The 23,584-nt window shown below is 45.9% G+C and overlaps 1 protein-coding gene across 4 annotated transcripts in view; it reads right to left on the bottom strand.

Moving 5' to 3' along the window:
- Positions 1-1,221: 1,221 nt before the first annotated feature.
- The window catches only part of fam13b (family with sequence similarity 13 member B), a 79,737-nt gene continuing 57,374 nt past the window's right edge, over positions 1,222-23,584 (bottom strand). For 2 of the 4 annotated variants that reach the window (XM_035762086.2, XM_035762093.2), the window contains exons 8-21: positions 11,850-11,891; positions 10,808-10,903; positions 10,402-10,546; positions 9,319-9,428; positions 8,744-8,795; positions 8,518-8,632; positions 6,302-6,518; positions 5,881-6,022; positions 5,673-5,754; positions 5,115-5,264; positions 3,153-3,358; positions 2,527-2,993; positions 1,876-1,977; positions 1,222-1,644 (exon numbers count right to left, since the gene is read on the bottom strand). In XM_035762086.2, the coding sequence (XP_035617979.1) occupies positions 1,521-1,644; positions 1,876-1,977; positions 2,527-2,993; positions 3,153-3,358; positions 5,115-5,264; positions 5,673-5,754; positions 5,881-6,022; positions 6,302-6,518; positions 8,518-8,632; positions 8,744-8,795; positions 9,319-9,428; positions 10,402-10,546; positions 10,808-10,903; positions 11,850-11,891 (2,050 nt within the window). In that variant the 3' untranslated portion in view covers positions 1,222-1,520. The remainder of the gene's footprint in view (positions 1,645-1,875; positions 1,978-2,526; positions 2,994-3,152; positions 3,359-5,114; positions 5,265-5,672; positions 5,755-5,880; positions 6,023-6,301; positions 6,519-8,517; positions 8,633-8,743; positions 8,796-9,318; positions 9,429-10,401; positions 10,547-10,807; positions 10,904-11,849; positions 11,892-23,584) is intronic. The other 2 variants (XM_035762100.2, XM_035762110.2) reach the window with 2 other exon arrangements.

Raw genomic sequence — 23,584 nt, forward strand, 5'->3', positions numbered from 1 at the left:
TCATCCTAACCTGGGCACAGGGCTGACCGGACCTCCAGACTGACTTGCAGCCAAATGGCGATAACTTACCTATGGCTGCCCTCAAGAAGCCGGATGGTCCGCCCGACCACTGTCCATCAGCACACACACACACACACACACACACACACACACACACACACACACACACACACACACACACACACACACACACACACACACACACACACCACTGGGGGTTAAATACTGGCTGTGTGGCAGTAGGGTGTTGGTCAACACACCTGGTTGTATAACTGGGCACCTGGGAGTGTCTGTCTACCATACTAAGAGGTGGTCCACTGACTGTAGGATGGAACGCTAGGTTAAAGTCCATCACGCCCTAACATTGCCATATGCTGTATTTAGCATAATACTGATGAGGTTGAAACTACCTTAGCTTTAATCTCACAACCCATCCACCACCCCCCATTCTGGACACCTTGCACAAAGATCCACTCCGCAACTGAACTTTAACGCGTAGAAAACAAAATATAGATTGAAAATAAGTCAAGCAGTCTAGCTTTATTGCCAGACAATGGAGACGGTTAAGGTACAGGAACACTAAGTGATACACCTAACTGGCTGTCCTGCCCACCTGGTGTGCCAAAACTCCTTTCAGTGACGACTGATGATCCAAATATTTGAAAAAACTAAGAGAAAGGAACAGCACAACCAGTCCCAGCTGATAAAACTCACTCCAGTTTCCATAGTGGCAAAGGGAATGGAACAACACACTAACTCAGTAAGATTCTTTTCAAAACCAAGAAGGAATTACTCTGCATTCAAGAAAAACAACATACTGCAACATAGAAACATGTGTGTACATATTGATTTACAAGAACACATACACAGTAATGACTTTTTTTTCTCTCTCGCTCTCTCTCCCAAAAACTCACTCAGACGAAACACAAAAGCGTCCCAGTGTTGAAGGATGAAGATAGAGTTCGGGCAACTGAATCCATGAGTCTGAATGTCTGAAAAGGGATGACCAGTCTCCTCGCTTCAAGGGAGGGAGAGTTCAGTTTGTTACGTCTAAACAGGTGAACAGGTGACTAAAATGCGCTACAAAACAGAGCTCCTGTCCTCTCCAATATGATTTCTCAGTATGAGAAACTACCGTACGTGAAAAGTTCAGGGGGGAGAAAACAAAACTAATGAGGAAATGGGGAACTCTTCCGAATGAAACTGACAGAAAGTTTAAAAAAAAAGGGGTGTGTTGAGTCTTGACTGGTGGAATGAAGATGTGACTCTTCTCCCTCAGAGTCCCCAGTGAGGACCCCTTTACTGTACATGAGCTGGCGGTGGTAGAAACAGATGGGTTGTGGTGGTGAGACAGCAGCGGGACACGGTGGCTGACATGCCTTCCCTCAGCGGTGCAGGTAGGGGGATGGTTGATACGGGATGGGGAGGGGTATGGGCCATGTAGGGGTGACATGTATGCCCGGGGTGAGGCAGTTGACCCTCTGTGTCCGGTGGGATGAAGCAGGGTGGCCGCTCCCTCTCTAGATGGACTTGGAGGAGTCCTGCTTGCTGATGAGCACCTCCAGCAGACGCAGTTTGGCCTTGATCCGTTTATACTCTTTGTATTCATCCATCATGGGGAGCCTGTCCTCCTTCTGGACATTCCTGTAGGAGGAGAGCGAGAAGGTCTGAGACACCAGTTGGATATGGGCCCGTTCACTGCATCCCAATGGGTTGCACAATCAAACAAAACAAGCAGTTGTTGTAAATAAGTTAGGATCAAACAGGGCTCCACTCAACCAATCATCTCAAGCTCTTCCTCTGTCACCAAGACTATTGTTGACGCAGGTGCTAAAGCTTCAGCACCACTGTTTGTAGGACTGTTTGTGTACCAACCTGCCGTTCTGCTGGTAGAACTCGTCTTCAAACTCGCGGATAGTCTTCCTCAACTTCTTCTTCTCTGCCCGGGTCTTCCACAGCTGCTCCAGGAGCTCGGGCCTATGGGATACAGAAGGCCTACATTAGTGCACTAAGTGAGGGGGCCTCATATCAAAACAGGAAGTCAGTGTGAGTTCAGGGACAGGAAATTAATTGGCAGTGGCCCTGTGTGGGCATGGAAGCAGGTCAAACTGTGGCCGGGGCATACCGAGACCAGATTACAGAGGTCAGGTTAGGTTAGGACCTAGGGTCATGGCACCTGAACCAGCCCTGCTGCCTGGGCTTAGAGCAGGCCTGGCAGCTCTCTCTGCTGCTTGCCCGGGGCTATGAGCTGGCTAACGCCCCTAAACAGATTACTGCTTTATCCTGCTTGAGCTCCTAAGACCAGCGACTGTAGTAGATATGAACCCTGTTCCAGGTGCTTTAAATAGACGTCATATGACGGCCAGAACCCATTTAACCTCCACGGCCGAACGCGTTTGTGTGGATGTTCAGTTGTGTTAATGTGTAGCAAACATGGCAGAGCTACACTGGTTACTGTATTAAGATTATTGAGGAGGCTGTTGTGAATTGAGTGTAGTGGATGTTTGCGAGTGTGTCTATGCTCACATGGACGAGGCGTTGGAGCTGGACAGTCGCAGGTCCAGGGCCAGTTTCCCAGAGGTCTCCTCCATCTTGGGCCTGAGCAGGCTGTCGCTGTCTCTCTGGGAGCTGGTCTGGGGCTGGCACACTGGGTCTAGAGCCATGATCACCTCCGACCCTGAACTCTGGACCTCCTCGGCTATAGCCTCCTCCTCGCCCTCATCCTCCTCCTCGATTTCGTCGCAGAAGTGGGCCGTCTCGCCCTCGATGATGGGCTGCAGGGTCTGGTTGCGTCTTTTGCTGGAGGGGGAAGCGATAATGGGGGTGATGCTGACGCGGGTGAGCATCTGCTTGACCAGACGGTAGCGGTCGTACAGCGGTTTGACCACCAGCCTCTCCTCTCTGGTCACAGGTCGGCCGTGTAGTCCCTCGTAGTGCAGGAGGTTCTTCTGTAGGACCGTCTTCTCACACGACAGCTCCTCCTTGGTCATTTTCTACATGGAGAGAAAGGAAACATTAGCAATTGGCACAATATTGATTGACGCTTGTAAATGTATGTCTGAGGACAGGACTCATTGGATTGTACAGCTGTAGGGTTCTATTCCAAGTGTCTCTACGGCCTCTCTAAGACTGAGCATTTTCACCGGTCTCACCTTGATGTCCTCTGGCCAGCCGTCCTCCTCTCTCTTGCCCTTGACGCGGCGCTGGATGAGGTCCAGGGTCTCCTCTTTGGTGGGCCGGTGGCCCTTGGCTTCTTCAACAACTTCGTGGACTGCCAGGGTGGAACCAAAGCTCTTGGGCAAGGTGTTGCTGCGTGGCCGCGTCTGAGGAGTCAGCTCAGCCTCTTTGTGTTTGGCATCTGGGGGGGGAGAGAGAGAGAAAAGACATGAGGGTGACTGAGGAACAGAGAGGTTAGTTCACATAGTTGAAAGTGGGCATGCAGGTGCTTGATGGGCTGTTATTGCAGCTGCCATGAGTCCTCACGTCTGTCTGCCAGAGACCCGAAAAAGGGGATAGCCCTGACGACCAACCACAGACCCACACAAACATGCCAAACTACTACAGGTCTTGTCTGAAACCACAGCAGGGGATGGATGAACAGCAAATTAAACAAACCAGTCTGTCTGCACGGAGGTATTTCTGCAACGTCAAAAAAGGGATGTTCTCAAGGACCACGTCCATTCAAGGAATCCAGCTTTCACACTTTGGCTAGACTCCCACCCACAAAGATGTTCACCGCAGAATTCACACCCAAATAACAACACTACAGAGTACATGACATACTGCCAAACCCCTGAGACTGTGGGATATGCTTCTGTTTGACCAGTGGAGCGCATCAAACAGCGAGAGAGACAGCGAGAGAGACAGAGAGAGAAAGAGACAGAGAGAGAAAGAGACAGAGAGAGAAAGAGACAGAGAGAGAAAGAGACAGAGAGAGAGAGAGACAGAGAGAGAAAGACAGAGAGAGACAGAGAGAGAAAGAGACAGAGAGAGAAAGAGACAGAGAGAGAAAGAGACAGAGAGAGAGACAGAGAGAGAGAGAAAGAGACAGAGAGAGAAAGAGAGAGAGAGAGAAAGAGACAGAGAGAGAAAGAGAGAGAGAGAAAGAGAGAGAGAGAAAGAGACAGAGAGAGAAAGAGAGAGAGAGAAAGAGACAGAGAGAGAAAGAGACAGAGAGAGAAAGAGACAGCGAGAGAGACAGCGAGAGAAAGAGACAGCAAGAGAGACAGAGAGAGAAAGAGACAGAGAGAGAAAGACAGAGAGAGAAAGAGACAGAGAGAGAAAGAGAGAGAGAGAAAGAGAGAGAGAGAAAGCGAGAGAAAGAGAGAGAGAGAAAGAGACAGCGAGAGAAAGAGACAGCGAGAGAGACAGCGAGAGAGAAAGAGACAGCAAGAGAGACAGAGAGAGAAAAAGAGACAGAGAGAGAAAGAGACAGAGAGAGAAAGAGACAGAGAGAGAAAGAGACAGAGAGAGAAAGAGACAGAGAGAGAAAGAGACAGAGAGAGAAAGAGACAGAGAGAGAGACAGAGAGAGAGACAGAGAGAGAGACAGAGAGAGAGACAGAGAGAGAGACAGAGAGAGAGACAGAGAGAGAGACAGAGAGAGAGACAGAGAGAGAGACAGAGAGAGAGACAGAGAGAGAGACAGAGAGAGAGACAGAGAGAGAGACAGAGAGAGAGACAGAGAGAGAGACAGAGAGAGAGACAGAGAGAGAGACAGAGAGAGAGACAGAGAGAGAGACAGAGAGAGAGACAGAGAAAGAGATAGAGAAAGAGATAGAGAGAAGGAGAGAGAAAGAAGGAGAGAGAGAAAGAGAGAAAGAGAGAGACAGTAAGAGAGAGAGAGGGGGAGAGAAAGAGAGAGACAGTAAGAGAGAGAGAGGGGGAGAGAAAGAGAAGGAGAGAGAGAAAGAGAAAGAGAGAAAGAGACAGAGAGAGAGACAGTAAGAGAGAGAACGCACAAGAGTAAAAGGTAGAGAAAAAGAGAAAGCGAGAGGAAAACAGAGCTATAAGAAGAGAGAAAGAAGAGGCAGAGAGAGAGTCTACCTGCAGTTCAAACTTAACAAGTTGGAAGTGTTTTTGGTTTCTACTTACTGCTGTTAAGAGTGTACTTACATAGGTAGGGTGCCTGTCTACAGGCAGTGAGGGGGCGTGCAAGTGTAAAATGGGATGTGTTCGGGGCGGAGGAGGAGGGGTGGTGACGTCTGTATGACTGAAGCACCGCCTGGTGCCTCAGGGACCCTTTGGGAAAGAGATGTGGTCTTCCTGCCGATGAGGGACGTCCGTTTTTTTTTATTTTAAAGAAGAGAGAGAAACTTATTCGGCTTTGCATCTCCTGATTGAGGGGGCGTTCATATGGAATGGATATAGATGGGTGGAGGGGGTGGGGGGACTTTCACAAATGGACCAACACAGTGAAGGAAGGCCACATGTGAGAGCCACAGTTGGTGTGTACTCTAACACGCATGCATGCAGTGATGTGAGACTGACCCAGCTCTGCCACGACTGGGCAGTCAGGCGAGCAGGTGGGTCAGGGCAGGACCAGGCTGCCCAGGGGAGGAACAGGATGGCACACAGAAGTTCACCCGCCCCGCCCACCCCACCCCTGTCATGGAACCAAGCACCCTCCCACTCCCCCTAACGTGACCATACAGACACAGAGACTGCTCTTACCTTTTAACTGTTTGCGGATTTTGGTGAGGTCTGTCATCCACTTGAGGACCTTTGGGTTAGCTGCTCTATCTCCATGAGACGGCTTGGGGAAGTGGAGGACAGTGAATAGAAGTATCCAAGTCTAATGGTGAAGTATGACACTAGCGACAGTAACTATTCAATATTTCTTAACACTAACTTGTTCCTCATATTGAAGTATTTTTCTTACCTTGTAGTTCCTCTCGTTCTCAAACTGTTCCTCAAATTGTTTGATCTTCTTCTTGAGGCTCTGTAGTTTTTTGGTGAGCTGGTGGGAGACAGAGTCGTTCCTCAAACCGCTCTCTTTGGAACTGAAGGAGGCACGGCGAGGCCTAGATGAGGGGGACACAACGATGGAGGCAAGTGAGAGAGGAGGTGGTTGACCTGCACCTGCAGTATCAATGCAAAACCCCATCTATGCTCTACATACAGTGTGTAAAGCACATATCCTCCTTGAAACACTGCTTATACCGGAATCATAACGAATAATCGTAATGAGCCATAAGCAATCTGTTCATCAGCTAGAATAACTAAACAGGAAAACATCAAAGCTGCCTGTCATGTCTGTACAAATTATCATTCCGGATTTGTCAGTGTGTGTGTGGTCTCACCTCCCTAGGGAGTGGTGGGCTTTGGTGGGCGAGGTTGCGTCGGGGTCGGAGTGCTGCAGGAACCGTTGGCTGTGGCCAAAGTCCAGGAACCGGCGGGCCATGAGGGGGTGAGCGTCCTCCTCGTGGGGCAAGGGCACCATGCGCCCCGCCAGGGGGGACAGCTGGGCCTCGCCAGAGTCACTCTCGTCCTGCCATGACTTGTAGGCTGGCACTGGGTCTGGCCGGGACACAAAGATAAACACAGGTGAGTCTCGGAATGTAACATGAGTCATTGGATAAGTTGGAGAAAAATGTTACCATTGCCAGCACTGTAGCTCCAGGATCTAAAAGAGACAGGACACAAACACACAGATATACATATAATGTCCCGGGATAGGGCCAGGGAAAGCACACTGTCATTCTGGACACATCTAGAGACAGGAGAGAGAAGGATGGAGAGTTGGAAGACAGCCACAAAACACTTGTGGCCTGGTGCATCATTTGACACTTATAACGTGCACATAAATTGAATTACTGAGGGTGGAGTTTTGGGGATTTTCAGCACGCGGAAGTGGTGCACTGACACACATGAGGCAGTGAAGGGTCAAGCCTGGAGCAGGTGTGGGGCAGGAGAAGGTTTACTCTATGGGGCTAACGGGCCTTCCTCTCTGGAACTCTAAGATACTGGTGAGGTGTGATGAACTTGACTGACTCATTGTGTGATTAACAACAAAGAGAGTCAGCTAGCCCTAAGTGGGTCGCCCGGGAGGGAGATCGAGCTCTCTGGATTAGTCTCTCTGAAGGCCTGGATTACTAAAGAGAGGGAAGATGAGGGAGGAAGAGGGAGGGAAGGATGAATGAATGAAGATCTCCTACTTACCATGGCCTCTCCCTTGCAGGTGCATACGGTGCCTTCAGAAAGTATTCAGACCCCTTGACTTTTTCCACATTTTGTTACGTTACAGTCTTATTCTAAAATGTATTAAATAGTTCTTTCCCCCTCATCACATTACACACAATACTCCATAATGACAAAGCAAGAACAGGTTTTTCGAAATGTTTGCAAATTAATACAACAGTTAAAACTGAAATACTACATTTACATAAGTATTCAGACCCTTTACTCAATACTTTGTTGATGCTCCTTTGGCAGCGATTATAGTCTTGAGTCTTCTTTGCTATGACGCTACAAGCTTGGCACACCTGCATTTGGGGAGTTTCTCCCATTCTTCTCTGCAGATCCTCTCAAGCTCGGTGAGGTTGGATGGGGAGCATCGCTGCACAACTATTTCAGGTCCCTCCAGAGATGTTAGATCGGGTTCAGGTCCAAGCTCTGGCTGGGCCACTCAAGGACATTCAGAGACTTGTCCGAAAGCAACTCCTGCATTGTCTTGGCTGTATGCTTAGGGTCATTGTCCTGTTGGAAGGTGAATGTTCGCACCAGTCTGAGGTCCTGATCGCTCTGGAGCAGGTTTTTATCCAGGATCTCTGTACTTTGCTCCATTCATATTTGACTCGATCCTGACTAATCTCCCAGTCCCTGCCGCTGAAACCCATAGTATACCCATAGTATAATGCTGCCACCACCATGATTCATCGTAGGGATGGTGCCAGGTTTCCTCCAGACATGACACTTAGCATTTAGGCCAAAGAGTTAAATCTTGGTTTCATCAGATCAAAGAACCTTGCTGAGCTCAATTTCGAGTCTCAAAGGGTCTGAATACTTACGTAAATAAGGTATCCGTTTTTTATTTTTTAATACATTTGCAAAAATTTCTAAAAACCTGTTTTTGCTTTGTCAATATGGGGTATTGTGTGTAGATTGCTCAGCAAAGTGTTTTATTGAATACATTTTAGAATATGGCTGTAACGTAACAAAACATGGAACAATTCAAGGGGTCTGAATACATTTTGAAGGCACTGTACATGTGAAGTCTATGAGGGGGAGATGGTTTAGGAATGGTGCTAATGCAGTATGGAGAGAGGGAGAGGGAGAGCGATATAGCAGATAACACCGCCGTGAGCTGAGGTTTGAGGCAACCAGCTGGAGCTTATGCTACTTTCTAACACACTTTCATACCTAGCTACCACAACCCATCATTCAAATCATTTGCATCCAGGTTTACTTGAAAATGCATTTTGTTTCGTTTCAACTAACTTCACTCTATCACTCTCCTAACTGTCCCCGGTGGAACATTGGTCTATAAAGCACAAAACAACAACGGCGAGAAAGTTACCTTCCCACTGGTTGTGGGGGAAGATGCGGCTGAGTTGGAGGTGGTGCGAGCTGGCAGGGTGGTAGGGGTACCCCTTGGCCTCTGTGTTGGGGTTCTGGTCACACTCATCAGAGTCCTGGATGGAGAGAGTGTGTGAGAGAGGGAGAGAGATAAATAGGAGGGTTAGACAGTGTTCAATACACATTAGTCATGTGAAGAAGAAAAGAAGGGGTTGTCAGACACTTACACAGGTGATGAGATCAGCCTGGTCCATCTTGTCACAGGATTGGCTTTCTTGCCTGCAACAAGAGAGAGGGAGAGACATGAGTACTGGCCGGTTTGAAATGCGTTTTTTGCTATGGCTATTGAACACAACGCATTATGCACAATGCATCATAGTGACCATTGATCAGCTGACTGATGACTACCGACAGGCTTTTGTGCGTGTACGCTTGCTTCATGTTCATGATGAGCTGAGGGAGGACAAAACCCTCTCCAACTGATTAGAATAGACAGCGTGTCAAGTGTCCTCCACTCAGCAGCACAAGAAAGTCTCATCAACAGAAGAACGCCTCACCACAGCAAAGTCAAACTTTTCAAAGCCATGCTATTGCTGTTTGTGTTGTACATAACTAAACAAAACCGCAACAAAATCCCCAAGTCCCGATTAGCATACAACAGTATGATTAGCTTGTTTCATTGAATGCCAGCCATCAACCTTCTCTGGGAAGGCAGGAAATAAACTAGACAGCAAAGCCTGGCATTTAAGCAGTTGAGGTAATTGTGCTGTGTAGCAATACTGTTAAACGGTTTAAAGCCAACCTGGCAGTGTTGATATTGTTCTCTGCATCTACAAGAGCCTCTGCGGCATCCAGGTCCATTCCAGAACTCTCCTCCAGGATGGCGCCTTGGGAGTCACAATCCTCGACCTCCTAGGAGGAAAAACACGCAGAAACAACATATCAAGTATTAGATTGATGTAATTTCTTGATCACAATTGACTCATTGAAGAACATCCACTTGCCAAGCATAAAAACCAACATGAAAAGGTACCCTGGAACCGTACCCATGTAGACTATCAAACAGAGGCTGCATCAACAGCAAACATAAATAAAATAAAATAGTTATATTGAGACGCTAGCTTGAATTCCTGGAGGGCGGCCTCCCTTTTTTTTTTTTTTACTGAGTAGGTGGAGATGGACCTGGTTTAACTGCATACAGTGTGTGTATGTATGTATGTGGGTATGTATGTATGAGAGGGGTGGGAGGAGTATTTGAGGTCTGAACAGATGTTGCTGTCATTCTTTGGGGGGAAGCAGACTATTTAAAAAGAGGGTGACCCAATTCATAGAGGGTCCCACCTCTGGGCTGAGGGGCCGTGGAGCCCAGCCAGCAGCCAGGTCTGTGGTGGTGAAGAATTGGAGGAGAGGGTGGGCAGATGTCAGCGGAAACTAGCTGCCATTTTATCTAGCGTTCAGCCAGCCTCTATCCAAGGTTAACAGCCAGGAGAGCTATCCCCAATCCATGACCTGTAATTTTATGCTATATAGGCTAAATCTGATTCTGTGTAGGATGTCTAAAGTTCATGGAATTGTCTCTTATCGCTTATCTATTATGATGTTACCAAGATGGACTGGCTGTGCTCGGGGAGAACAGAAGACAGTCTGTATCTGACAAGGGATCCCTTGTCCCCCACCACCTCGGCCCTCCAAAGAGAATGACATCTTTGTTATGGGTCACACAAAACCTTGTAATAAAGTGATAGCCCCTATTCAGCGACAGGGCTCGCTCGGTATGGTAAATGTTCAATATTCTGTTTACGGCCAGAGGTTGTGGAGTTGTTTGTCTGGGATGTGTGTGTCGCTCTCCAGTGACCTGGAGTGACTGACTGACTGTATAACGGACCTGTGGGCTGTGTTCAGAGTGGCTCTCTGTCTCTGGGGCTGACAGGGGACTGCTTGCGGGGCCCTCCTTACTCGTACACGGGCCCTCCTCTCCATGGCCATCAAATGGCCCTGGCCCCATCACCCGCTTTGCACTGGGGCCCGCGCTGTGGAAACCAAACAAGTCATTAACTAAGCAACTATCAGCATCGCACTGCGGTAACATGAACTTTCTGGAGCTGCCTGCCACCCAGTGTTAGGCAACAGTATGGGTGACAAGGGAACGCATGTTAGTGTGTGTTGCTAAAGTGAGTATGTTCGTATGAACATGGATACATGTACATGTGTGAAAACATTTGCATCGTGTATGGACATTATGTGCGTGTAGTGTGAGATTGAGCACAAGTGTGTGTGTGTTCACTGCTCACCCTTGGCTCTCATAGCTGCTGATCTCCTGGTCGATGGAGCTCTTGAGGTCAAAGAAGTGCTGTTCCACCGCGGCGCGGATGGTCCGCTCTATAATGCTGCGGAAACAACACAGGCACAACGTATTAACTTCTGTTGCCAAAGTAAGAACCCTCTGAATCCATCTAATAAGAAACATTAGCAGTGGCGTTAAACCGCTCGGCGACCCATTTCCTGCTTTCTGGCACGTTTAATAAGGTCAAGCAGGGAACTCTGACTAAAAAAGGGAACAGCCCTGTGCTCTAGAGTCCTGAGATACATAAATCCAGCACTATCTGAACTAAGCACCAAAACTCCCTTCTCATTTAGCTGTACTGAACTCTACTGTATTCTTTGGCTTCTGAAGTTTAAACCCACGGATAAAGGCTTAGCTTTAGTGAACAAACACGGGACTGTGTAGTCTGTAAAATCTAGCTGGAAGCTATAGCCTAGTGAATGCATTACTAGTCCTGATGCTAGCCACCAGCTATAGCTAATGCATAAGGTTTACTATGCCTGAAGTTAGCCACCAGCGTATAGCTAATACATAAGATTTACTATGCCTGAAGCTAGCCACCAGCTATAGCTAATGCATTACTAGCCCCAAAGTTAGCCACCAGCTAAAGCATTAGTCTACTACTCCTGGAGCTAGCCACCAGCTGTTGTACATTGCGCAAGCCTCCTGAAGCTACAGTACAGTGGCGACCAGTCAACAGCATCACTCGCTCCTTCTCTACACCCACAGAGGAACCAGAGAAGGCTTGTCATGTGATGGATGTGCTCAAGTCTCAATGTTTTGTGACGCAAATGGTTTGGTGATGGGTTGACATGGCTTGCTCCTCCCCCTCCCGTTCCCTTCAACTCCTCCTTGGTGGATTAGCAATCAGTTTTTATCTATGTCTTTGACCCAGACTAACCTGAAAGCGGTTTACACTTTTTGGGATCCTTTGATTTCACACTTGATTTAGTGCATTAAGGTATGGCAGAAATTGTATTTTTTGGGGAACGTTGTAGCTAAGTACTTACTCTGCAGATCCTGGAAGAACGCTGATGGGGGAGATGTGTGAACTGAGAGGAAACAGAAAGCAACATTAGAACATCATGTACCACCTACTCGCCTCCGTCCTCCCTGGTCAACCAGGACCTTCCCTTCTCTGAGTGTATTCCATTGGAAACTCTGAGCAGTGGAGTGACTCATCAGGTCATGGCCTCAGTTCAGCTGGGTCCTAATCTGGGCCCGTTATGCAGCAGTTCTACCTAAGGAGGGAAAGTACATCCAAAGGGCCGGGTATCAAGGGAGTTCACACACCTCTAGAGAGTACTGCATGAGAGCACGCACACACGCATGTTCTTTCCTTATGTCACTCAATTCACGCCTCTCAATAGCTACTCCCAGGCACCGCCAAGGGTGTGCAGTGTGCGGGCACACAGGATGGGCTGGCGGGTAGGCAGCGCCCCATTTACTGTAAATAGCGTCCCCTTTCTGTACCCGCCACACAAAAACAGGGACCATTCCATTGATGTGGGCAAATGTCAAACAGGACACAGCCTGCCTCTCATCAGGCAGTGCCGTTGCTTGTGACAGGAAGAAGGGGCCGGTTGATTCAGCAGTCTTGCGCTTGTCCGCCTCATAAACAATGCCAGGAATCTGTGCTTGCATAACGCACTGGCCCTGCTGGTTATCCCGCTGCTGTTAACACCCGTGTTGTGTTTAGCGGTTTCCTTTGGGGGTGAGGGCAACCAACAGGGCACCTCGGGGGGACTGGCGCTCTAAAAGGTTGATATTGACAAGGTGGGTCAACTCCTCACGCAAGCAACACAAACAAACACGCACAAAGTTTAACTGTAGTATGGTGTTGGCATATTCCTGTCAACAGTTCCATCCACCAGTGTATAGTTAGGATGAGTCCATCTATTAACCAGCTAAACCTGGGAGATGGCTGCTACCTAGAGACCGTCTGGCCTGCCCCATCTTATGCTATCCCACTGGGCCCTTAGTTAGGCTACTGCTTTGAAACCACTGACAGTAGGGAATATCAGACTCAGACCCGCCATAGAATGTTAGAACGTGTGGTCCATCTCCAGTATCGCTTTTCACAGCCAAGGCCCAACAGGACCTACATATGCCAATAGGATTCAGAGTGCTCCCTATCTAGTGTTAAAGATACATCCCTTTGGCTCACACCTCAGTCTCTGCATCTGCCCAGCAGCTCAAATCACATCCATAGCACCTTAATTATTTACACAGTCACCCCTCCCCCTCTTCTTGTTTACTGAGAAAAAGGCAGCGCTCGGATTCCGCACTGACTGACATTGTGTCCTTGAAGAGCTGTACAGAGCCGTACAGTGAGATAGTGCAGTAAGAGGCATTAAACACTGAAGCCTCAGGCTGTCAGACAACACACAGACCAGACGCCCACCATCACACCTCCTGTTCTGATAGTTAAGTTAAACATACAGCTCGACCCTGTGAGAAGAGTCACGTAAAAGTTCCAGCACACCTCCACATTGATGCCTGCATTTGGACTTTAGCCAGTGAAATTGCCAGTATGGATCAATAGAGAAAGAGAGTTGAATATTTGTCTACCAATTTTAGATGACATAACACCATTCCATCTCACCGACTCCAAGGTAGTAGTCATTTTAGAGTCAGCAATGTTCTGTAAGTCGAACCTTCTCGCTCTGCCTTGGAAACAATGAGAGCGCACTGTTGGATGTGGCCACACACAGGCCAGCGAGCACAGCACAGGGATATCTGTTACTGCATATCTCCCTCTCAAACACTCTGGGTTATTCTATTACTTGTTCTGAATCAGATCAGACTCACTCAGATCAGGCCTGATTCCCAGGCTGTGGAGAAATCAGTTTGTGTGACTAGACTGAACACCAGCCAAGGTTTTTGGAGTCAGAGACAAAAAAAGCTTTACCAGCTTTTAATAAGCCCTGGAGTGCCTCACGCAATCGGCTAACCTAATGAGGTGGAATAACCGTACCAGCTTTGCCAAAGTGATTTGGATAAGGAGGAATGTCATATAATCTGCCACATAGCTCTTTGTAGTATGGCGACCTGACCTCAGGGCAAAGGGCTCTAGTGGTAGGTCAGACCAGTGTTTTCCTTTCAAAATAGAGGTAGCTTAACAGCGTCTGGCCTAGTCACGTCATGGAGAACCATGGTATGACAGATAGGGATATAATTGCAGTAAGATGAATCTTAAGGGAACTGCTGATGCCTATTGTGGACTTCTGGTCCACTGACTAAGGCCGTTACATAACAGTCCGTATTTCCTTCCACTAATAAGGTTACTTAACAGTGCCGGATGAAGAGATGTCCTAGGATACCACAGCCTGACTGGTAACACCAACAGGAGTTCAGTAAGGTAGCTAGCTGAGGACCTACTGATGTCTATTGCTGTTCTAATGAGAGATCAGTGAGTGTTCTGCTATCCAACTAAAAGATCACCAGAGGCAAAGCTCCAGGAAACCGCAAGCTTCCTCCAACTCCGCAATTTAGCTTCATCATCCCATAGTCAGCTGTCATATGAACACATACTGTAAACACACACACACACCTGCTATTAGTATGAGTGGCTGAGTCGCAGCAGTAGAAGAGGTAGCCAGGTAGTTGTGATGCAGCAGAGTTTCTCTGCTCAGCACTGCGTCTGTAGGTTATGTCCTGGTTCTGGCAGAGAGTAGCGCCGCAGTGTGCTTGCCATACATCACAGTTTCAGCGGGTACTTCAAGAAAAGCCCACACACTCTCTACCAGGCATCACTCTTCAGCTCGTAAACACCTGTTTTACCCTTGATACACTACCTCCGTGTATTAAAGTTAAAACGTGTCGGTTACGCAGACTAGCATCCTCCCGTGAGATTTGTAGAATTAGTCAGTCAATCTTAAACACCCCTCCCCCTCACGATGTAATACGAACCCTTAACAAGTTCATCCGTAAAGGTTAACAGGTCATGCATGACCCATCAGAGATACCATGGGGCTGCATTAAGTTATCATAAAACATCATACGCCACAAATAGCCTCGCATCCCCACATACTGAATACATCTCAAATTGAACATGACAATGTACACACACTGTTACAATCCCCCCCATGGCTTTACCTGAGCAGCAGAATTTCACACGCCATTTTCACCGGTTGTCGGTTCAGCTTGGTTAGTCGTGTTGTTTTGTTTATCAAGCCTGACGTTTTTTTGGTGGGTTCTCTGGTTATCCAGACTGAGCACTTATTGGCGATAAAGTCTGTATGAGAAGGTCGAAGAGCAAAACCTGACTCCCTGGGTACATATTGTGGAGAGCTCTGTCCACAGCTGGCTTGCTGCGTCGTGTTGGGCTCGGGACTCTCTGCTGAAAAGTGCTGCAGTAAACAATCCAGAACCCTGCTCAAATACAGGGCTGCTTGACGCAACCGGGCAACCAACACCACTGGCCAATCACCTGACCCGAGGGGGGCAGGCTTCCCCAACCAACGGCCAGTAAAAACTGACTATAACACAGCAGCCCCCACCACCTGTCATCCACTGGCTTTTATATAACCTGCACATCACCCGTATGTCCGCTTGGTACCCACTGACATCCTATTCAATCATAGCCCAATGACTGGGCTGGCTCACTGACAGGGCTGGCTTTTTAATAGCTCTGACTGGAGCTCACCTAGGGGGACAGGGTGGCTTCTGGCCACACCCACACACTGAATCACAGGCCCTCTTGAGCAGTTTACTTCTGCATGCTCAAATCTATGTTTGTCTCTGAGTGAACACACACACACAGTTACACATCACATACATCCTGAGTAAGGTCACAGGACTGTCTGAACTGAAGATGACAGTTCAGTGAGTGCCATGTGTTCTGAGAATGCTTCACTGTGTCCACTAGCAGGAAGAGGGCCAGGTTTGCTCTTAATCCTATCTTGCTTGACCCATTTATCATTGCCACAGTTAAGTTGCGATAAAAGTAATCTTTCCTGGGTGGAAAGTGTGTCAGAACTCCTAGGAATGTAAGATGAGAAGCCTGTCCAAGTACTGTGGCTGAGAACTGATAATATATGTTATGTTTGTTATCTAGGTCGCATAGACATACTCCAAGCAGTGTAGTACCTGCCTATCAGAGCAATATATTTGAAATACAGTATATGGTGCCGGTGCCTATAGCCTTGACAAGGTAGTGAGATGAGGTAATAAGGTTGTGAGGGGGCAGTAAGAAATAACTAAGATGTGAAGGGGATGGGAGGTAGCTGAGAGCAGTGGACATAAAATGATCAGCTACTCAAAATAAAGCAAGGAGTGGGTATATGGGATAGAAGTAGTAGGAGGCACTTGTTTTGATGGGCACAGGCCACGACAGGAGCAGGTGTCCACCTTGAAGGGTGCTGTTAACCATGTAAACATCTGGCTGTGTGTCCATGATGAGTGCTGGACTATCACTCAAACGCGCTCATGAAAGAGACAGCAAGAGTTCCGTTGACACATAAGAGCGGCAGGTTTCTGTGGCATGCAGTGGCCTGAAAACCCCCATAAATAATGTCCACAGGCTCTTCAGGACAAGTCTGGCGGGAATAGATGGACTATGACACGGAGAACAGGTTGGACCCAGGGGCTGTTGATCCTCTGGTTCTGACGCAGTCCCAAATGGCACCCTAGTCCCTATATAGGTGGTCCCTGGTCAAAATGTGTGCACTCTAGGGAAAAGGGTGACATTTGGGACAAAGCCACTGGCTAGGTTTACAGGGCTGCCTGGCCTGGTAGTGTTGTGAGGGAAGGCACGCAGGCTGACACTCACGAGTTGGAGAGGTGAAAGGGTGAGAGAAGGAGGACAGGTGGAGGGTAGGAGGGAGGTCTGTGACCCTGCTTTCCTCCCTCAGACAGTCATTATGGAGAAAACACCTGTTCACACATTCCCCTGTCTCAAACCTCGCCAAACAGCGTGTCTCTAGGACGCTAGTCTTCATCACTGGAGTTTATTTTTGTGCCCCATGAAAGACTTTCCATGGAGCAGGGAACAGGATGTATGATGGACGGTCCAACAGGTTTATATTTAGATTTGATGGGAGCTGTCGCTGGCAGGCTTAATGGCTATCAAGGCTCGGCACAAACAAGTCAGCAAAGCCTGCACTTTCTCCCTCTGACTAGGGTTGCAGAGGGAGGATAGATTACTGGAAACTTTAGAAGTTCACCAGTAAACTACCAAAATTGTTGTATCTTTCAAAGATGTTATGTAATAAAGTGTAGGTCCAAAATGCTTCTGAACAGCTTCTAACCCCAAGACTGTTGAACAATTTATTAAAATGGCCATCCGGACAATTTACATTGCAACCCCCCGCCTCTTTCATTTTCACACTGCTGCTACTCGCTGTTTATTATCTATGCAGTCACACTTTACCCTTACCTACATGTACAAATTACCTCAACTAACCTGTACCTCCTCACATTGACTCGGCACCCCCTCTATATAGCCTCGTTATTTTTACTTTGTGTTACTTTTTTTTACTTTAGTTTATTCAGTAAATATTTTCTTAATTTCTTGAACTGCATTGTTGGTAAGGGCTTTTAAGTAAGCATTTCATGGTATGGTCTACATCCGTTGTATTCAGCGCATGTGATAAATACAAATTTGATTTTACATCGAGTAGCCCTTTTGGGAACTTCAGATTATCACAGGTATATAATTATCTCTGGCCCTGTGTGGCATTATGTCAAATATATTACAATGAAATAAAATGAAAAAGCTGCAAAACATTATTCTAAATATAAACCATCAACTTAGTGAATAGCATTGGTGTTTAACATGATGGTTTAAGCAAATGATTCTTTATATACAGTACCAATCAAAAGTTTGGACACACCTACTCATTCAATGCTTCTTATTTTTGACTATTTTCTACATTGTAGAATAATAGTGAAGACATCAAAACTATGAAATAACACATATGGAATCATGTATTAACCAAAAACGTGTTGAACAAATCAAAATATATTTTATATTTGAGATTCTTCAAAGTAGCCACCTTGATGACAGCTTTGCACACTCTTGGCATTCTCTCAACCAGCTTCATGAGGTAGTCCCCTGGAATTCATTTCAATTAACAGGTGTGCCTTGTTTTAAAGTTAATTTGTGGAATTTCTTTCCTTCTTAATGCAATCAGTTGTGTTGTGAAAAGGTAGGGGTGGTATACAGAAGATAGCTCAAATAAGTAAAGAGAAACGACAGTCCATCATTACTTTAAGACATGAAGGTCAGTCAACTTTGAACATTTCTTCAAGTGCAATTGCAAAAACCATCAAGCACCATGATGAAACTGACTGTCACCAGGACCGCCAAAGGAAAGGAAGACCGAGTTACCTCTACTGCAGAGGATAAGTTCATTTGTTACCAGCCTTAGAAAATGCAGCCCAAATAAATGTTTCACAGAGTTCAAGAAACAGACATCTCAAAATCAACTGTTCAGAGGAGAAATCGGGCCTTCTTAGTTGAATTGCTGCAAAGAAACCCTTACTAAAGGACACCAATAATAATAATAATAATAATAATAATAATAATAATAATAATAATATACTTGCTTAGGACAAGAAACATGAGCAATGGACATTAGACCAGTGAAAATTTGTCCTTTGGTCTGATGAGTCCAAATTTTAGATTTTTGGTTCCAACCACCGTGTCTTTGTGAGACGCAGAGTAGCTGAAGAGATCGCTGCATGTGTGGTTCCCACCGTGAAGCATGGAGGTGGTGGTGTGACTGTGCTTTGCTGGTGACACAGTCAGCGATCTATTGAGACTTCACGGCATACTTAACCACCATGGCTACCACAGCAATCCCATCTGGTTTGTGCTTAGTGGGACCATCATTTGCTTTTCAACAGGACAATGACCCAACACACCTTCAGGCTATATGAGGGCTATTTGACCAAGAAGGTGAGTGAAGGAGTGCTGCATCAGATGACCTGGCCTCCACAATCCCCCGACCTCAACCCCATTGAGATGGTTGGGGATGACTTGCAACACAGAGTGAAGAAAAAGCAGCCAACAAGTGCTCAGCATATGTGGGAACTCCTTCAAGACAGTTGGAAAAGCATTCCAGGTGAAGCTGGTTGAGAGAATGCCAAGAGTGTGCAAAGCTGTCTTCAAGACAAAGGATGGTTACTATGAAGAATCTCATACATTTAAAAAATGTAAACACTTTTTTGGTTACTACATGATTCTTAATAAAAAATAGTAAAAATAAAAGAAAAATCCTTTAATGAGTAGGTGTGTCCAAACATTTGATTGGTACTGTATATGAATACTTTAATTCAAGTATAGTTGACCAAAATTACAAAAGATTATGGTAAATTACCGGTAGCTTTGCAACCCTATCAATGACCGAACCACATCGTACATGACCAATCAAGTGTTATTGTTGATCAATGACTACCTTCATGATTTCATAAGCAAGTGCGTCTACCAAATAATTTTTAAAAAATACAACATTTAAGACATTTATAAAATTACATAATACCACAAATTCCATCAAAGGCAGAGCTGTAACTGCATAATCCCCGGCATCACAGCAATAGTTGTGGGGGATACAGGCAGCTGCCAATTCTGTTGGTTGCCATTTAATCTCTGTTAATTTCAGTGCTTGCCCCAACTCCACCCTTCTATCTACATGTGTCTGTCTGGAACTGGGCCCTAATTCTGCAGCAGCTGCCACCCAAAGCCTTTCCCTATCCCCCCAAGCGGTTAAAGTGTTGGGCCGGTTCAAATCACCCAAGCCGAAAAGGTAAACAAATATGCCAATGTGCCCTTGAGCAAAGGCACTTAGCTCTAATTGCTCCTGTAAGTCACTCTGGATAAGAGTGTCTGCTAAATGACAAAAATGTAAATGTAAAGTCCAGCCACCACCCAAAGCCCCTTAACCTTTACAGAACAACCAGGACAAGCACATATATTGCATTCAGAAAGTATTCAGACCTCTTGACTTTTTCCATATTTTGTTACGTTTCAGACAAATCCTAAAATTGAATAAACAATTTTTTACCCCCTCAGCAATCTACACATAATACCCGAAAGTCACTCTGACATAGTTCTCCCATATCCACAGAGGAACTCTGGAGCTATCTCTGCAGCACTCGACCAGTCAGGCAAGGCTTTTTGGTAGAGTGGCCAGACGGAAGCCACTCCTCAGTACAAGGCACATGACAGCCTGCTTGGAGTTTTCCAAAAGGCACCTAAAGGACTCTGACCATAAGAAACAGGATTCTCTGGTCTGATGAAAACAAGATTGAACTCTTTGGCCTGAATGCCAAGCGCCACGTCTGGTGGAAATCTGGCACCATCCCTATAGCGAAGCATGGGGGTGGCAGCATCATGCCATGGGGATGTTTTTCAGCGGCAGTGACTGGAAGACCAGTCAGGATCGAGGGAAAGATGAACGGAGCAAATTACAGAGAAATCCTTGGTGAAAATCTGCTCCAGAGTGCTCAGGACCTCAGACTGAGGTGAAGGTTCACTTTTCAACAGGGCAATGACCCAAAGTACACAGCCAAGACAACGCAGGAGTTGCTTCCGGACAAGTCTCTGAATGTCCTTGAGTGGCCCAGCCAGAGCCCGGACTTGAACCCGATCAAACATCTCTGGAGAGACTTGAAAATAGCTGTGCAACGATGCACCCCAACCAACCTGACAGAACTTGAGAGGAACTGCAGAGAATAATGTGAGAAACTCCCCAAATACAGGTGTGCCAAGCTTGTAGCATCATACCCAAGAAGACTGGAGGCTGTAATCGCTGCCAAAAATGCTTCAACAAAGTACTGCGTAAAAGGTCTGAGAACTTAAGTAAATTTGATGTTTTTATTTTTTAAATAAATTTGCTAAAAATTCTTGAAAAAAATAGTTTTTTCTTTGTCATTATGGGTATTGTGTGTAGATTGATGAGGTGGGGGAAAATGATTTAATCAATTTCAGAACATAACAAATTGTGGAAAAATTCAAGGGGTCTGAATATTTTCCCAAAGCACTGTACATACACCCCCACAGTTCATGTCTGACTCCTTGGTGACATGATTCAGAAGCCGGAGGCACAGAGTGAGAGGTCAAGTTAGCCGAAAAGGGCCTTCTCGGTCCTTGTTTGGCATACCATAAAGTGTTAAACACTGCAGCAGTAGAGTGGGAAAACAATAGCCCAGAAGCGAGTGCCAACCCACCAGTGTCATGGTTGTTTTTCAACTCCCATGTGGGTCCAAATCAAGTCTATTGTGTGTATGGTTTGGGAAACAACCAGTAAAGACTGGTAACAAATACAGTGAGATCCAAATGTATTGGGACAGTGACATATGTTGTTGTTTTGGCTCTGTACTCTAGCACTATGGAGTTCAAATTATACAATGACTATGAGGTTAAAGTGCAGACTTTCTGTACTTAGTCCAACCATTTTAGGGGACCAAAAGTATTGGGAAAGATTCACTTGTATGTAATGTTCTCTCAAATATTTTGGGTCATTGAGCAAATGTTTGGTCTTGTGAGCATACACGTGAGAATTGTGTTCCCTTACAGTTTTAGACAGTAGCTAATAGGCTATTGTGGTTATTTGAACATAATGTTGGCCTACCAACACCACCAATGGTGCAAATCCCATAACATTTTCACATGGAAATAGCTTTTGATTTCTATGATATAGCCTACCGTGGCCTATATGTGGTGTTCAATGCAGGCCTACGTTGCATGAGACTTAAGTTTACATTATGAAGGGCTTGACATTAATTCATTTTTTACTTGATTTATAACACCATGGGCCAAATAGGTGACTGTAAATTGTATTGTATGATGCAAGAAACCACTTTACAAAATACTATTTATTACTGTTATAGCATACAGAGAATAACAATATTCAAGCCTGTCTCAAAATACAACACTGCCCCTTTAATTAAGACATTAGCTTTTTACCTGACTGCCTTTTCAAAGACAAAATGTGTAGGCTACATTTCAAGCTATGTTCTTGTAGGAAGCACTAACTCCCCATTGCTGACTTATATACGTCATTGGACACTGTGCTATCAAACCTCCAAACGAGCTTCAATGCCATACAGCACTCCTTCCGTGGCCTCCAACTGCTCTTAAACGCGAGTAAAACCAAATGCATGCTTTTCAACTGATCGCTGCCTGCACCCGCATGCCCGACTAGCATCACCACCCTGGATGGTTCCGACCTTGAATATGTGGACATCTATAAGTACCTAGGTGTACTTAGGTGGCTAGACTGCAAACTCTCCTTCCAGACTCACATCAAACATCTCCAATCAAAAATCAAATCAAGAGTCGGCTTTCTATTCCGCAACAAAGCCTCCTTCACTCACGCTGCCAAGCTTACCCTAGTAAAACTGACTATCCTACCGATCCTCGACTTCGGCGATGTCATCTACAAAATGGCTTCCAACACTCTACTCAGCAAACTGGATGCAGTCTATCACAGTGCCATCCGTTTTGTCACTAAAGCACCTTATACCACCCACCACTGCGACTTGTATGCTCTAGTCGGCTGACCCTCACTACATATTCGTCGCCAGACCCACTGGCTCCAGGTCATCTACAAGTCCATGCTAGGTAAAGCTCCGCCTTATCTCAGTTCACTGGTCACGATGGCAACACCCATCCGTAGCACGCGCTCCAGCAGGTGTATCTCACTGATCATCCCTAAAGCCAACACCTCATTTGGCCACCTTTCGTTCCAGTACTCTGCTGCCTGTGACTGGAACGAATTGCAAAAATCGCTGAAGTTGGAGACTTTTATCTCCCTCACCAACTTCAAACATCAGCTATCCGAGCAGCTAACCGATCGCTGCAGCTGTACATAGTCTATAGGTAAATAGCTCACCCATTTTCACCTACCTCATTCCCATACTGTTTTTATACTGTTTTTATTTATTTACTTTTCTGCTCTTTTGCACACCAATATCTCTACCTGTACATGCCCATCTGATCATTTATCACTCCAGTGTTAATCTGCAAAAATTGTATTATTCGCCTACCTCCTCATGCCTTTTGCACACATTGTATATAGACTGCCCATTTTTTCTACTGTGTTATTGACTTGCTAATTGTTTACTCCATGTGTAACTCTGTGTTGTCTGTTCACACTGCTATGCTTTATCTTGGCCAGGTCGCAGTTGCAAATGAGAACTTGTTCTCAACTAGCCTACCTGGTTAAATAAAGGTGAAATAAATAAAAATAAAAAATAAATAAGTGGCTAGTAACTCACTAACTAGCAAAGAATATCAACAAATGTGCACACGCGTGGATCTGCTCTCTGAACTGATCTCCGTTGCTCTCTGGCTCTTCATATTGTGTTTAGAACCATTCCATTCTTATTTATTTACAATAAAAAAGTGACTCCAAAATAACAATACATTATTTACCATTCATTTAAAATTGGGCAAAAATAAATTGGAAACAACGAAAGCAAACAGCAAAATGCATCCAACAAGTTTGTAGTCACAAGCTTGATGTAATCATTGCATGCTAGGAATATGGGACCAAACTAAGCTTTTGACTACACAAGTGAATTTGTCCCAATACTTTAGGTACCCAAAAATAGGGGGGACTATGTACCAAAAGTGCTTCCTAAACAGTTCACCCAATATGGATGAAAATTACCTTCAAATTAAAGCTGAGTCTGTACTTTAACCTTGTAGTTACTGTATAATTTCAAATCCAAAGTGCTGGAGTAGAGACAAAACTGTCACAGTCCCAATACTTTGAGAACTCACTGTATGTGCGGT

Source organism: Oncorhynchus keta, chromosome 4, assembly GCF_023373465.1.
Source record: "Oncorhynchus keta strain PuntledgeMale-10-30-2019 chromosome 4, Oket_V2, whole genome shotgun sequence".
In the NCBI taxonomy this organism is placed as follows: domain Eukaryota; kingdom Metazoa; phylum Chordata; class Actinopteri; order Salmoniformes; family Salmonidae; genus Oncorhynchus; species Oncorhynchus keta.